This window comes from Folsomia candida, unplaced genomic scaffold (assembly GCF_002217175.1).
Source record: "Folsomia candida strain VU population unplaced genomic scaffold, ASM221717v1 Fcan01_Sc002, whole genome shotgun sequence".
Taxonomy (NCBI): Eukaryota; Metazoa; Arthropoda; class Collembola; order Entomobryomorpha; family Isotomidae; genus Folsomia; species Folsomia candida.
In genome coordinates this window covers 1,684,839-1,699,086 of record NW_019091194.1, presented here as the reverse complement: position 1 = coordinate 1,699,086, position 14,248 = coordinate 1,684,839, and the positions used below count along the sequence as shown (strand labels likewise).

Here is a 14,248-nt window from a genome sequence, read left to right as displayed (position 1 = left end):
TTCAGAAACTTAATTTGCATGCTACGAATCTAATCTAATCAAAATATGCACATCCCATTTTTTTTTACTCGCATCCTCAAAAACATGAAATGCAAAATTTGAAAGTGTTTTTGTTTTTGCAAAGCTGCCACAAAACACGATAAATTCATACTGACAGCAAGTCATAATCTTATGCATGAAATTATAACATGATTTACCACAAAAAATTCTTTAATCTCATCTCATCCTCACAGCGGAATATTATTCTCATAAAAAATCCTCTTTGCCAAACAAATGCACCTAATTTATTCCGTCAAGAAGAACAACAAAAAAACACAAATTGAGTTATTACACTTCGCCGAATATGTAGTTTCCATTAAGCTTCATAAATAACAAAGAAAACACAAGAAGACCCAGGAAATCTTATTTCGTTACTTTCTCCCGTATACTAAAAATATGATGTACATGCATCGAGAGGAAGGAAGAAAGGGCATCATGATTAGCAAAGCAAGCAGACCCACACAACTTTTCTAAGCTGTTATGCCTTGGAGAAAGGCAGTGCTTTTGCCTGCTCAGTGGCCGCGGAAGGGTGCGGACATTGTCCCTCTGTCCCCTCTGTTCTTCAATGTCCCCATCATCTCCCCATCTTGTATAAACCCCTCCCTCCCCCATCCTACAAGGTTAATGTCCCCACAGCTTCCGCGGCCACTGAAGGTTGTTAGGTAGGTACTTGTTTTGTACACTATATTATGCATTATTCTGCCAACGACCGTGCCAAACTATGTGCAAGGTTCTCTCTAAGAAGCGTGTGGATCAAGCATGTCTAAAGAAAATAAAGCCCTGCTTCTGCTTTCTCTTACACCAGAACCACCACCACTAAACTGAAAACTCGAAAACTTTCACTCGCACCCATACCAAACCAATCGATACCCACCAGAAGACGGGCATCGCATAGTACACAACTTTCACTGAACTGGACTGGAGACTACCTCCGTAGAAAATATATACGCGGAGAAAGCAGCTTCACAGTCCAATCTTCTTCTCTCAATCAACTTTCATCTCCTTGTGTACACAAATTGAGAAAGAATAATAATGTAAAAGAAGTCCAGGGTAGGAAAGCAATATTCTTCTCCTGGCTTCAAAGGGAGGACTACTTATCAGGTGAATAGCAAATAAGTAGGATCGAGTGGGCATGATTTCAATCCATCATTCCGAGATTTGATCGATTCGATTAAAGAGATTTTTTTTTCTGGAAATTTAGAAGAAAGAAAAATGGAGATCACGTTGGTTGACGAATTCACCAGCGTGGCGGAGGGGGAGTGGGGCGATTTTATCTTCAGATTGGCTGATACGTCGTACTACCCGATTATCTTGGATCATCTGAGGGACACCTTGTACGTTGACGAGCCACTGAATCGACTCGCTGGAAATTCCCTCGCCAAACAGAGTGAGCTGGATTACTTGGCGATACAGTTTATGGAGGAGAATCTCTCCTTCTTTGCCATCCATAAGCCAACGAATCGTGTAAATAGATTTGTTTTATGGATTTAATTTTTGTGGGGGGGATTTCTTAATTTTTTTGGGTGAACAGGTCGCTGGGGTGAGAATCATGCGGGAAATGACGCGTGAAGCGAAAGCCCCAAATATGGAGGCGTTCCAGTCGCTTGAATTGCATAAAATGATTCCATTCTGCCTCAGTATTCAGGAAGATTGCAAGGTTTTTGATAAGTTGGGGGTCGAGGTAAGGAATTATTAATTAACTTGCATACAAAGTTTTCGAAATTTTGAAAAAATGTTTTATTTTAAATTCTACGATTTTTGATCGGTGAAATATTTTCTTTCAGGAAATGGTCACCTTTGTGACGATCTCGGTGGACAGGGAATTTCGTCATCAGGTTGGACATATAATTTTGCAAGTCAAAATCTAACCCATATTTTAACTTTCTCTTATTCTTTTAGGGTCTCGGAACGGAAATGTATCGCAGATCGATCGCACTCCTGAAGGAGAAAGGTTATCATGCTGTCGATGGGTGTTTTACGCATCCGTATGCACGCACGATTGGCGAAAGGCTGGGGTTTGTGGAGCTCGGAAGAGCATACGTTAGTCAGTATGAGGATGCAAATGGGGTCAAAGTATTTCCGGATGCGGGTAAGAAATTGCTTATCAATTTAAAAATAATGATAAGTAAACTTATATATTTCTTTCAGAACCGGAAGACTTCGTCAGCCTGATGGCACTTAAATTTTGAAAGTTTAGTCATTATACTTACAAACATATTATGACCCCTTCTGAATCTCATTACCCTTTCGTGCCCAAACTTGAAACAATCAAATGCAAAAACGTGCAAATATTTCTGAATTTTACGAAAAACACAGCGATAATTGATAAATTTTCTCCCTTAAAGGCAGACATCTTACTGTAGAAAATTTGTAGAATTTTTGCAGTAGGTTGTACCACCTAGACATTTACTTGAGATAGACATGTTCATTTGCAGCAATAATAATAATAATGCATTGATTTTTTGCCTTTAATAGAAACTAGAATGATAAGTGCTTATCTACAAATCAAGTTGCCTCTATTTAACACATAGAATTGCACACCTTGCTTGATTTTTCCAACAACTGCCCTAACATTGCCTGCAAAAAAGTATGCAAATATGTACATATGCAAAAATAATAATGTCCCTTTGCTAAAAGAACAAACCTTGTTATACTCATGAGTACAGTACAGACACCTGTCAAGATATATATGCAAATCTGTAATTAATGTCCAATTAACTAAGCAAATAATTAACTAACTTTCCAATAATTAAACTGACAACTACCTAAGTACATACTTTTCCACTCTACTATCAATGAATTGATAATTTATGATGATGACGAAGAAATAATTGATAAATTTCTGACCACTTTCAAAGAATTCGAATTTCAAACCGATTCAGTATTATTGCTGAGGAAGAAAAAAAACTTGCCTCTTTTATCTTAATCTTAATCTTTGGCTGTCTATGCACCTTTTAAACGGGACTTTCTCCAGTCTGGAAATGTAATAACAATGCAACAAAGTAGCTTTCATTTAGATAATCACAATGTTCAAATAAATATTGAAGAGTAATAATTGATGTTTGTAGTTTATAATATGTAGGAGATTGATGATATGCTTGTTCAAAAATGTTAATTGTTATTTAATTATGCATTAAAATGTAAAAAAATGGATGGAGGAAAGCAATAAAGAAAAGCAAATACAACTTGTTGGAGAAACGATGTTGATAAAAGTTTTATGTATTTTGACTGCAGCACTTATCATTCACTCAGCTTAAGCAGGATAACCACTTATCCGTGTTTACGCATAAATAAATCACTAGTAAATGAGGATACACAAATTGGCGAGGCAGAATGAGACGTGACTTTATTGACTAAATGACGACACGAGCATATGGCTCAAAATACGTACATTTCGAGATTCCGTCTGACAAGAATAATAATAAAAGTTCACACGAAATGATGACAAATCAATTAAACTCGTGAAAATAAGTCAATATAAATCTGAATTTGAAATAAATTTGTGAATTTTTACTTATTCAAAAAATAGCCGGAATGGAAACTATTTTGTGAAAGGATTGTTAATACAGAAGAATCGAAGATAAAATGAGTTCTAGTTTTTGCAATTTGTAATCTGTGTGAAGACTTTAAAGACTGGATAAGCCAGATAAGTTGTAATCAAAATGGTGTCACGAAACCTTACCGAGGTTTTTATCCTCATGCGGAACAATTCTATGACGAGTAGGCAAATCTATAATGATCAGGTGGCATAATCAATTAGGATCATTGTTAAATTATTAAATTAACTTACTAAATTAATTATTTGATTGGTAATTCGTAGACATCAGATTCTACCTCAGACCGTGTCGCCCTGATAAACAAGCGAAGACCATTAGTCGTCGAGGAGGACATCGAACTGGGTGGAGATCCGAGTCGAGATTCGTCCGAATTTCTGAGCATTCCACCCCCTTGGATCGACGATCTGGAAGATATTAGATACAATACGACACTTATCTCGCAAAAAACCAAGGTAGTCCATACAACAATGTAAAATAACGTGCGATAAAGTTAACCGAAATTATGTATAGGAACTTGACCAATTGCAAACTAAACACGTTCAACGACCCACATTTGACGACGATGCTACAACCGAACATCAAATTGAGGATGTTACCCAATCCATCACGAGGGTAATTAATTAATAACTCGATTGATAATTGTGACAATATATAATTTAAATTTGTGAAATTTTGTCCAGTTGTTCTCCACATGTCATCGGATCGTGCAACAAATGCAGGGCAAAGGTCAGCGATCGTCCTGGAGTGAGAAAAAGTTGAAGGAAAGCGTCATTAAGTCGGTCATCCAGTCACTGCAAGAGCTCTCAACCAGTTTCCGATCTAGTCAAGGAACTTATCTGAGAAGTACTTAATGATAAAAGTCAAGATGAATTACGAATAAGGAACATTATTTAATTAATTGTTACTTATTCTCACATAGAAATTACAGCGAGAGAAGAAATGTCTGATCGTTACTTTGAAATTCCAAATCTCATCGGCGAAGAGGCCGGACCTTACCGGTACGACCAAGACTTTCTCGAGGTGAGAGATATTTAAAAGCGCCGAATCTCCAGATTAATTATTAAACGTCTTAATTCTAATTAGGGAAATGTCCACAAAAACCAAGAGTGGACGCAACAACAACTCCTCGCCCTGGAAGATGACAATGTCCATTTGCAAGAAAGGGAGCGAGAAGTTCAACAAGTAGTCAAGTCGATTATGGACCTCAACACGATATTTCGCGAGTTGGCTTCCATGGTCAAAGAGCAGGCCGATATGGTGGACAGGATTGATTATCATGTCGAAACGACCCATATCAAGGTGGAAGAGGGAACGAAACAGTTGCAAAAAGCGGCCAATTATCAGAGAAGAAATCGAAAATGCATATTTCTAGTCTCTTGTGTCATTCTCACAGTGTTACTCATTTTCCTCCTCGTCGCGCTCGGAACGTAGTTTTAAATTGAGGTTTAATTTACAAAATTGTCATTCCGTGAAATAAGTTAATGGGAACTGTCTTCAGTTACGAAATGTGCAAAAAATTCAGAATGAAAATCATGTGTTAAAATTTTGCATTCATATTTTGCTATCACTATAATTTTATTTCTTGAAAGTCAAATCCGCACTATGTAACTTATTCTTAAAACATTCTTGTCATGTCATTAGATAAAGTTAACCAGTTACCGATGCAGCATAATTTATTGACAATCACCTCCTTGATATTAATTATTTTAATTTAGTTTATTAGTCTATATGTAGAGTTAGCTGGATATATACATACTTAGCAACTTTTAATTGACGCATGTGGTGCTCTTGATCTGAAACACTCTCAATTAATCAATTACAGTAACCATATCCTTTTGTTTAACTTCTCTGCGAAATGACTTGCATTTATCATGACAAACATATAACAATCATCATAATTTTTTCGATTATACTGTTCAAATGTTGAGGAAATAAATATTCCATTCCATACGAAATTTGAAGTTGGAGAACTATCACCTTTTTAATCATTTCTCATTATTTACCAAGCATAAAATTGACGAAATAGGCTTCATGGTTTGTCAATCTTTCTCAAATCTCATTTTACCAAAGAGCGAAGAAAAGTTCCCTTTCACTCAGGGTTACATTACATGAAGTAAAATAGAGACCTGGCATTTGAAGGTTATTCTGCACCATTGTCCGAATGGTAAACAAAAAACGGAAAATTTATCCCGCTGTACAAAAAAAAATCCGCAGGTATAATGTGTTGACTTTACTAATAGCCCTTTTTTCGGAAAAGAATTCTAGATGAGATCAAGTTTCCCAATTACTTTGTTTTTATCTCGCTCTTATTTTTAGCAAAATGTCAAGTCAAGTGGTTACATAAGTAGGTGGTGTAGTTTATTACCCACAGAATCATCTACGTACGTAATACAGCAAATGTTAGACAAAACAAAGAGAGGATGACGTTCTGAAGTTCTGCGAATCAAGAAGGTCAGAGTAAAAGAGTCGCCAGTAGAAAAGTGGAGTTGAAGTTCATAACATGACAAGTTTTGGATTTTTGCCAAAAAATAATGATTATTTTCCAAGAAACTCATCAAGTTCAAGATGTAGTAATTTCTTGATTGGTAAGTCAAAAATTTTACAATCTTGTACTGTTCAGCTTTAAATATTATCACGAAATAGCAGTAAAAATTGAAAAAAATAAATGTCATGTTTCTCAAGAAAATAAACCAATGTCTCCAGGAATATGCATACATTGCATATGCATTTTTACAACCACTTAGCACCTACAATTAGCAAGTACATAAATACATACATATACTCATAATATAATAAATGGACATGCCAAAATTTGCCCGTGCAAAAACTAAGGCCTGAATCATATACATATTTATAATGAGTTGGTCACAAAAAATTATCATGCCCAAATTTTGTCCAACTTTATTATGTATGTAGCTGTAATTCTGTATTCCAAGAATTGCACCAGGATTACAGTACGTATGTGTGCATGTAAGTAGTATTACGTACGTGCTTGGATAATTTGAGCTCATGAATAATTCAGGTGAATCCATTTTAGATAAAAAATCTGTACTTTTCATTCATTCTTTCAGACAGATTTTATAAATTCGTATGCACTGCATTCATGTCACAAAGTCACAAGTTTAAAAAAATCCACCTGTTGTACATAATTCCTTACTTTTCAGACCTGAATACGAGCAGTTGTCACTCCATAAATACAAATTTCAATTTGCATGTAAAACCTGTAAAAAATATGGAGACATAAATTAGTGAAGTGAAGATCTTGTTGTGACTTATCGTCACTTAAACAAATTTGGAGTCAAAAGTCAAATCTTCCTCACCCACTCAAGTTACGAGAATGAAAAGCATCTTCGTGGAGGTCTGGTACATAAATAAATATTAAAAATTAGCTTGCATTGCGTTGCGTGCAGAATTGTTTATTTTTTGCCGACATAATGATCCTTGATTTTGAGCATTATAATTTTTTTCTACATGTGTCAAACGAAACTTGTGTTTAAAATTGGACAAGTAATATGTTAATGTTAGGTACTTAATAAGCAGTTAGTCAGTCCAGTGTTTAGTTGGTTTACTGGGCAAAAACCAATATTTAATTACATCACATACTTACTACAACATGCACAATAATAAAATACATAAATGTGTAATGTTATTCAGGCTTCGTGACAGGAGAGAATGAACATTTAGTTAATAATAATATCAGTATCACAACATTATTTTGTCGGTTTTGTCCAGCCATGCAGTGAGCTGAGATATGAGAAGGCAGGATGCATTACATATTTATTATGCACGATAAGTTGTTCACTTTTAACTTTAGCCGGAATTTTACATGAGTCATGACTAAAAACTACCCTGCAATTTGATTCTTCTAAACGACCAACCATACAATAAACAACTATGTTTGGGTTATGATTATTATTATGGCCAACTTTTTTGGCAGGACGAGGGCGACAGAAATTTAGTAGCTTTCAAAGAAGTCGGAGGTTGACCATGAGAATTATTTCGGTTAGTTAGTTATCAACATCGTTCCGAACATATCAAGTCTGCAAAGTCGGACTGGAGTTGGTTGGATTTGATTACGTAAAAAAAGGCAAACATTTTGCTATCCATGCAGGATCATCATCATAAAGATCACTCATCAGTCGTCTGTTTTGTGTACGCGTAGAGTGGTGAGTGAAGTAATTTTAGTTTATCTGTGGTGCAATCGATGGTGGTTGGTGACCCTGGTGGATGTGTTTTTGATATCTGTTTACTACATGCGTGATGAGGATCTGTTTTGGTGAGCATCGATAAATTCGGGATAATTGAATTATTCGTAAAAACTACTGGAACAAAGAAAGTCCATTTAGAGACGAAATAAACTTGATTAATAGCAATTTACTGAAGTGAATCATAAAATAATAATTGAGTCAACTTTTAATTTAGGGGTAGTTAAATAAATAAAATAGCATGTACATATGCGGTTACAAAGTTGCAGACCACAATCTTAATCAATAGGAATTCTGGACGCGAGAGGAAATAACCTTGCTCTTTGGAATGAATGAACGGAATGTAACGCACGAGAAGGACAATTTTGTAAAGTGGTCAGTTCCAAACTGGATTTTTTGTTTGTGAAATTAAGTTGTTAAATTGCTATAAATAAATATCTTCACCCGTGTTGGGGAAAAATGGGGGTGCCAAAAAATAAGCCACTTTTTTGTGGACTCGTCTTACTGCTGGTGACAATTGTACTCCCGAAAGTGAAATGTGACCACACCCACGTCGAAGTGATAAAATGTCCCGATTCTCCGTTAAGATTAAGTGCCCCGTGGAGAATACAAGTTCCCAGCTACCCATTCACGATGAATGTGACTCTCAGGTACCAATCGCAAGAAAATTACGTATCTACATTAGCTTTATTTATGGTACTCAACTCTTAATTTGTTTTCCTTTTGGCGTAGACAAAGCACGCAAACCTTCTTCTACTGCTCGGACAATCCTGCAACGTCGGTGAAAAACGTAGCCTACTTTTTCACAACGGAGGAAGAGTTGGCCGAGCTCGAGGAAGAGTTTGGACCTCAACAAGCAAGGACTTTTTTGATGGAGAAGGTTTACCTGACGCCACAGGGAGTGCTGGCCGTCGACCATGCAATGTACAGAGGGGACGAGTTCTGTCTTTTTAATTACACGTAAGGAGGACAATTATGCATGCATTTTAGAAATGCAAAAAATTGCATACACATTTTACTAATTGATAATTAAATTTTGTCGCATTCTGTGATTTTTTTTATTGCACATCCGGTTCAATTATCTCATACATATGACGCGTGGCATTCTGCGATGAGTACATTACTCATGTTCATCCTGTCTACTTATCTTCAGATTAGTTAATATGTCCAATTTATTTATTTTTTAGAGCCATGACACGCAATGGTCAACCCGAACTGATATTTAGAATCTGTCCTACCAATTGTAGCAGCAAGGGTTCCGGTACTTCGGCTGTGGATAAAAAATCTCTCAGAAATGAGCCCTGCATCAAGAAATGTTGTCCGACCGGTATGGCTGTCGATTTTTCTGAAGGACATCCCGATTGCCTCCCCTCCTCCCCAGATCGGAAGGTGTGGGAAGGAAAGTTTTACAACAGCCGGACCTGGAAGAGGATGTCCCCCGAGGAAGAAGCCAAACTACGCCCCCACTACTTTCATCACATCCTAAGCGCAAACTGTACAAAGTTTGAGACCTGGTTCGGAAAAGTGGTCACACAGGGAAATAATACAAATCCGAAGCAGTCGTACGTAAAGAAAAATACGATCTAAGCTGATTATGCAGATTTTAAACGGTGCGTTGTTTGTTACTCAGAGCGAGATTGCTTTCGGACGGGAACATGATTTACATAAGTGGAAATCGACGCTGGGAAGTGCTCGATGGCGTGGACTTCTGCCTTGACGGGATGCAAAACATTGAAAACGATGAAAGTAGTCCGGTTTCAAAAGATGATGGCGATTCGTGGCCTGAGTCGGATCAGGTCCTCGTCATTTGCGCGACGGATTTCAAATCGGCTAAAAGTGTTAGTTTTTATTACTTTTTCATGCAAACAGTTTCATGCAAATAGGCAAGAGTTTAAACATAATGTTTTTATGTATGTAGAGGGACCAGTCAATTGTGTATATGTATTTCCTCTTCGGGGCGGCCTTTTTCTACTGGCTGACCGCCCTGGTGCACGGATTATTGTGGGATAAGCAGAATTCGAACGGCTGGTCCATGTTTTGTCTCACTTTGTCGATGGGTTTTTGGAGTATTTTTATGGGGAACGCTCATCGCCTGGGATTAGATGGGGATCCGGCGTTGAGAAAGTCAAAGACTTGCGTGGCGAATGGTTAGAGCAATTTTGCCAGTTTGCATGAAAGATGCGAATTCTGAAATGTATGATTTTTTTTGCAGCGATCCTGGCACATTTCTTTATGCTGGCTGGATTCACATGGCTGACGCTGATTAATTACAGCATTTGGTCAACGTTCAGGTATTCACGAATTACATTGTAGAGAAATTTACATATCTATATTATTTAATTTTTCCCCTATTTTTTAGAACTTTGGCACCACGAGCTGAAGGGAAAAATCTTAAACAATTAGTAAAATTCATCGTAATTGGATTTGGATTCCCACTAACCATCGTGTTAGTTGGAGTGACGTTGGAGCAGATATATCCGTAAGAAAACAAAAATTTCATTCGAAGACATAGTTTTAGATAACAGCTTATGTTATCTACTACTTATAATTTAGGGACAAGGAGAGCCTGGTCATCATCCCAGAATACGGTCACAATATCTGCTTCGTTGCCGAATATGCGCAAGGAGTCTACATCTACTACATTCTGGGCGTTTTATTCGTCATAATTTTCACCCTGTTTGCAATGACGTGTCTCAAATTGCACCAGTTTCAGCAGGACACGGCCACGGTTAGATCAAAGTCGACTGCAGGGGATAGGTCGATGTCAGTACAAATAAAATAAAAATATGGTCACTAAAATGAGTGTTAAAATTCTATTTAAATTCCAGGGCCCAACTTTACGCCAAGCTCTCGGTCGTTCTTGGCATTACTTGGGCCTTTGAATTCATCTCCTGGGCTCTCACGAATGACGGACAAAGCTGGTTTTGGGCTTTTCCCGATCTATACAATCTCCTCACGTCAGTAATCATTTTCGTCATTTATGCCTGTAAACCAACCACGATTCATCAAATGGAGCAAAAGTACCCCTTCATTAAACGTGAGTGAAAAAAGCTTTGTCCAATTTAATGCGGGTCGGAAATTTTGTAAATGTGTGTCCAATTTATGTTATAGCGGTCACCCAAGCAGTCGGAAAAGTGGTGACGGCGGCGAGACAGACATTCCAAAGTGAACCAGCCTCCAATTCGACGGGTACGTCACATGTTTATCAGCAAGGTTCAATTGCCATGAATGCGTCAGGACTCGAGAAGGGCGAATCAAAGTCAGGGATAGAAATGTCCAGAGTGGACATTAGTACAAAGACGATGGGCGCTGGTGGGGACAAAGAAATTGTGAATGGAGATTCAAAGGAGCGATAGTTGGAGGTCAGAATTTTTGTGATTTTGTTTCGATTTTTAGATTCAAGAACAACAAGTATGTTAATTTGTTATTAGTTAAGCCGTATTGTTTTATGTGTGCTTTTTACTAAGGAAGAGAAAGTCAATGCCTGCATACTTATTATTACTCACTCGACAACAACGACACTCATCATTGTATAATAAGAAATGTTCATTTATACATTATATTGTTTTTAATTTATTTGTATGTAACTTATCTAGGTACATGTGTATGACTAATCATGTAAATATTTCTAAGATTTAAACTAAAGAGGACTATTTATGTAATTATGTATAGAGATATAAGAAAACAACAATAGTGAAATATAATCAAACGGGAGATTGCTTACTATAAATTATAGTCTATAATTCAGACATTTCGTTGTTGGGAGGTTTGCATGCATAACTGTGAACATGCATATTTTCTTTTCTTATACATCACATAAACTTTGACTTACGCAGCTATTGATTCATCGTTAGACTCGTCAGAGTTAAAAATGCTGGTCATAGTTACGTCAGGTGGACCGTCGAATCGAATGTGCTGTGATGATTTCGCAGCAGCACGAAGGAGTCTATCTTTTCCACGCTCCTTTTTTCGAGGTTGTTGCTTCTTCTTGTGTTTCAAAGCTTCTTGGACGCGAGCTTTGTATTCGAGTGATTCTTGGACTGTAAATTGATTATAAGTTGAATAATTAAATGAAATAATATGGAATAGTAAATATGTACTGCAGATTTTTTCACCTGTTAAAATTTTCGACCACTTGAACACCTTTTCTGCATTATGAACAAAGGTGAGAAACCTATCGGCAAAGAATTCGTCCTCTCCAAATCGCACGTAAGCTACCAGTCCACCTTCTTCATAATCGACGTATTTCACTAATTGGCTGATGGCTGCTTCTTCTTCCGATTGGCCACATAAGTCGACTTGGATTTGTCTCTAAATAAGGCAAATAAATAGTAGATTGATTATTTAAAAATAAATCCGTTTATTATTAGTTGGTGAATAAGTTTATAGCCTACTTTAAATGCCTCCACCGATTCTGCCGGAGAGTCCATGTGAAGTTCGACAATGTTACCATGCTTGCTCTTTGGCTCTTCAGAAACTTGACAGTTTTTGTAATATTGCTCCCTCAAATTGTGCTCTCTTAGTTGCTGCTTCAATTTGGACATGTTTTGTCGCTGAAGATTCAGATAGCGATTCCTTAGCTGTCGCCAGGTACGTTTAGGCATTACTCGTAAATGGATAGAGTCCCCTTCCATTCTTTCCTCTGGAGTTTTTGTTAATTTATTCCTTTTCTTTCGCTTCTTCTTTGTTTTTTCTGCAGCAATAATAAAATTCAATAAAATAAACCGTCAAACACATAGAGTTATTTTGGCCAATTAATTACCTCCGTGTGCACCATGTACATTCTCATCCGCGTCTTCTCCCATTTCAGCTTCAACGACGGAAACAGAAGAGGTAGGATTAGTCAGCGTGTCCGTCCCAACTTCGGACGAGGGTGTCGTAACCGAGACAGTAGATCGGACCGATTGACTTTCTTTTGGTCGTTTGGTTCGATCAGAGTCAGAATTATTCGAGGGATCGTCGTCTAATTTTCTCTTTCTGGAATTTTGTTGTCCAACTTTTGCCGGAGATTTCCCTACATGAATTAAAATTAGTCAAGATACACAAAATATAATCAATACAGTATTTACATTATGCAGATAAACAAAATAAAAATAAATGAACAACTTCCTACCGGAATCTGACGTGGCCCTATTCTGATTTTGTTTCTGTTCCTCATTAAATGTCAACACGCTCATTAGCTGACCAGGGTCCATGTCATCCGGAAGAATGGAGCCCTCTCCTTGATAAGCTTCAAGACATCCTTGTGCACTTTCTTTCCGCATGAATTCTATGAACGCGAACCCCTTGGGTTGACCTGACTTGAATTTTGGTAGGGAGATATATGCGATAGGACCAAAATTTAGGAAATTTTTCTCCAACCAAGCATGGTCTACGAGGCGTGGAACGTTTTCGACGTAGATTGTACACTCCTCCATTTCAGAGTCAGATTTCAACTATACAAAATATACAAAATATAGTGACATATAAATTTCGTTTGTATTCCTAATTTAATTTGCAATATCTATGTCCAACCTTCTTTGGATCGTAGGGAACCTTCCTCTTCACGCCGGTCCCGTCCTCGGAAACCGTTAAACTCTCTGAAGTCCCAGTTAGCGCCTTGGCGAGATCAGTTACCTTCTCCGTCAAACTTTTGATGCGATTAAAGTCTAAAAATTTCTCAAGTGGGACAAACTCTGCTGCAGAGACCATTTCCAACATTAGTCGGTTCTTTTTAATGTTGGCGTCACTGAAGTAGAACTCCATTTGTTTACAAATGTCGAGAAAGAGTTGGCGTTTCCGTTTGCGGTTACGTTTCTTCTTTCCAGTGTTAGCATCATCCCCCGTTTCTTCTTTGTCTCCTGCTTTTAAACAATCCCAGAAATTACTTTTATTACACAAAAATCTTTGAAAATCAAGAAGATATGTTAACTCACCAATTTCTGTTTTCTGAACCTTTACAGAATCTACGATATCTTCGCCTTGTTCCGTCTTGATTTTTTTAACTCCTTCGCCACAATTATCTTCCTCCTTCTTAATTTTCTTTGCTAATTTTACAGAATCTACGGCATCCTTATCTTCTTTCTCCACCTTGATTTTAACCCCAGATTCCGCCATTATTCTAATTTGTGCTTAACTTATCTGCCAACTTGCTTATCCACAATTTATCAATTTGATTATTATTATGCGCACTACAAATACTTCACAAAACGTAAACACATTTCTCACCAAGAAATTTACCCGCAACGTAGGCTAACCGGCAAGTTTTTTTCCACAGGCCTCAGCCCAATTTAGGCGTCTCACGTTTCCCCATCTCGATTTTCGCTACAAAAAAATTAGGAAAATCATCAAAATTTTACAAAATTTTATTATGAAAGCATCCCGTAATTTTGCATATGTACTTCTGCCAGATCTTGGGCAAAATTTCCAGCATATAGGAATCGAAATTTACATTTCCGCAAAATTTCC

At 37.3% G+C, this 14,248-nt stretch overlaps 4 protein-coding genes across 5 annotated transcripts; 3 read left to right on the top strand and 1 right to left on the bottom strand.

Annotated features, from left to right (window-relative positions):
- Positions 1-923: 923 nt before the first annotated feature.
- Positions 924-3,240, top strand: LOC110844696. Its single transcript, XM_022090965.2, has 6 exons — positions 924-1,140; positions 1,241-1,503; positions 1,571-1,720; positions 1,824-1,874; positions 1,939-2,128; positions 2,188-3,240. The coding sequence occupies exons 2-6, from the start codon at positions 1,252-1,254 to the stop codon at positions 2,226-2,228; spliced, it is 684 nt and encodes a 227-aa protein (XP_021946657.2). The 5' UTR covers positions 924-1,140; positions 1,241-1,251; the 3' UTR covers positions 2,229-3,240.
- A 182-nt stretch (positions 3,241-3,422) lies between these two features.
- LOC110843781 (syntaxin-16) lies at positions 3,423-5,551 on the top strand. The gene is made up of 6 exons (XM_022089814.2): positions 3,423-3,782; positions 3,860-4,048; positions 4,107-4,208; positions 4,277-4,439; positions 4,516-4,616; positions 4,680-5,551. Exons 1-6 carry the CDS (start codon positions 3,702-3,704, stop codon positions 5,025-5,027), a joined length of 984 nt encoding a protein of 327 aa, XP_021945506.1. The 5' UTR covers positions 3,423-3,701; the 3' UTR covers positions 5,028-5,551.
- Positions 5,552-6,000: 449 nt separating this feature from the next.
- On the top strand, positions 6,001-11,531 carry LOC110842959. The gene is made up of 11 exons (XM_022088847.2): positions 6,001-6,181; positions 8,091-8,451; positions 8,534-8,761; positions 8,989-9,363; positions 9,432-9,639; positions 9,720-9,948; positions 10,014-10,092; positions 10,161-10,280; positions 10,355-10,564; positions 10,630-10,838; positions 10,913-11,531. Exons 2-11 carry the CDS (start codon positions 8,261-8,263, stop codon positions 11,155-11,157), a joined length of 2,094 nt encoding a protein of 697 aa, XP_021944539.1. The 5' UTR covers positions 6,001-6,181; positions 8,091-8,260; the 3' UTR covers positions 11,158-11,531.
- LOC110842960 (la-related protein 7) lies at positions 11,347-14,071 on the bottom strand. Of its 2 annotated transcripts, none has more exons than XM_022088849.2 (7): positions 13,717-14,071; positions 13,316-13,641; positions 12,915-13,236; positions 12,564-12,815; positions 12,196-12,494; positions 11,917-12,112; positions 11,347-11,841 (listed from the first exon to the last, which is right to left on the bottom strand). In XM_022088849.2, exons 1-7 carry the CDS (start codon positions 13,895-13,897, stop codon positions 11,630-11,632), a joined length of 1,788 nt encoding a protein of 595 aa, XP_021944541.1. In that variant the 5' UTR covers positions 13,898-14,071; the 3' UTR covers positions 11,347-11,629. The 2 variants fall into 2 exon arrangements, with proteins under 2 accessions (XP_021944541.1, XP_021944540.1); XM_022088848.2 differs by having other exon boundaries at positions 13,316-13,644; positions 13,717-14,070.
- Between the last annotated feature and the right edge of the window lie 177 nt (positions 14,072-14,248).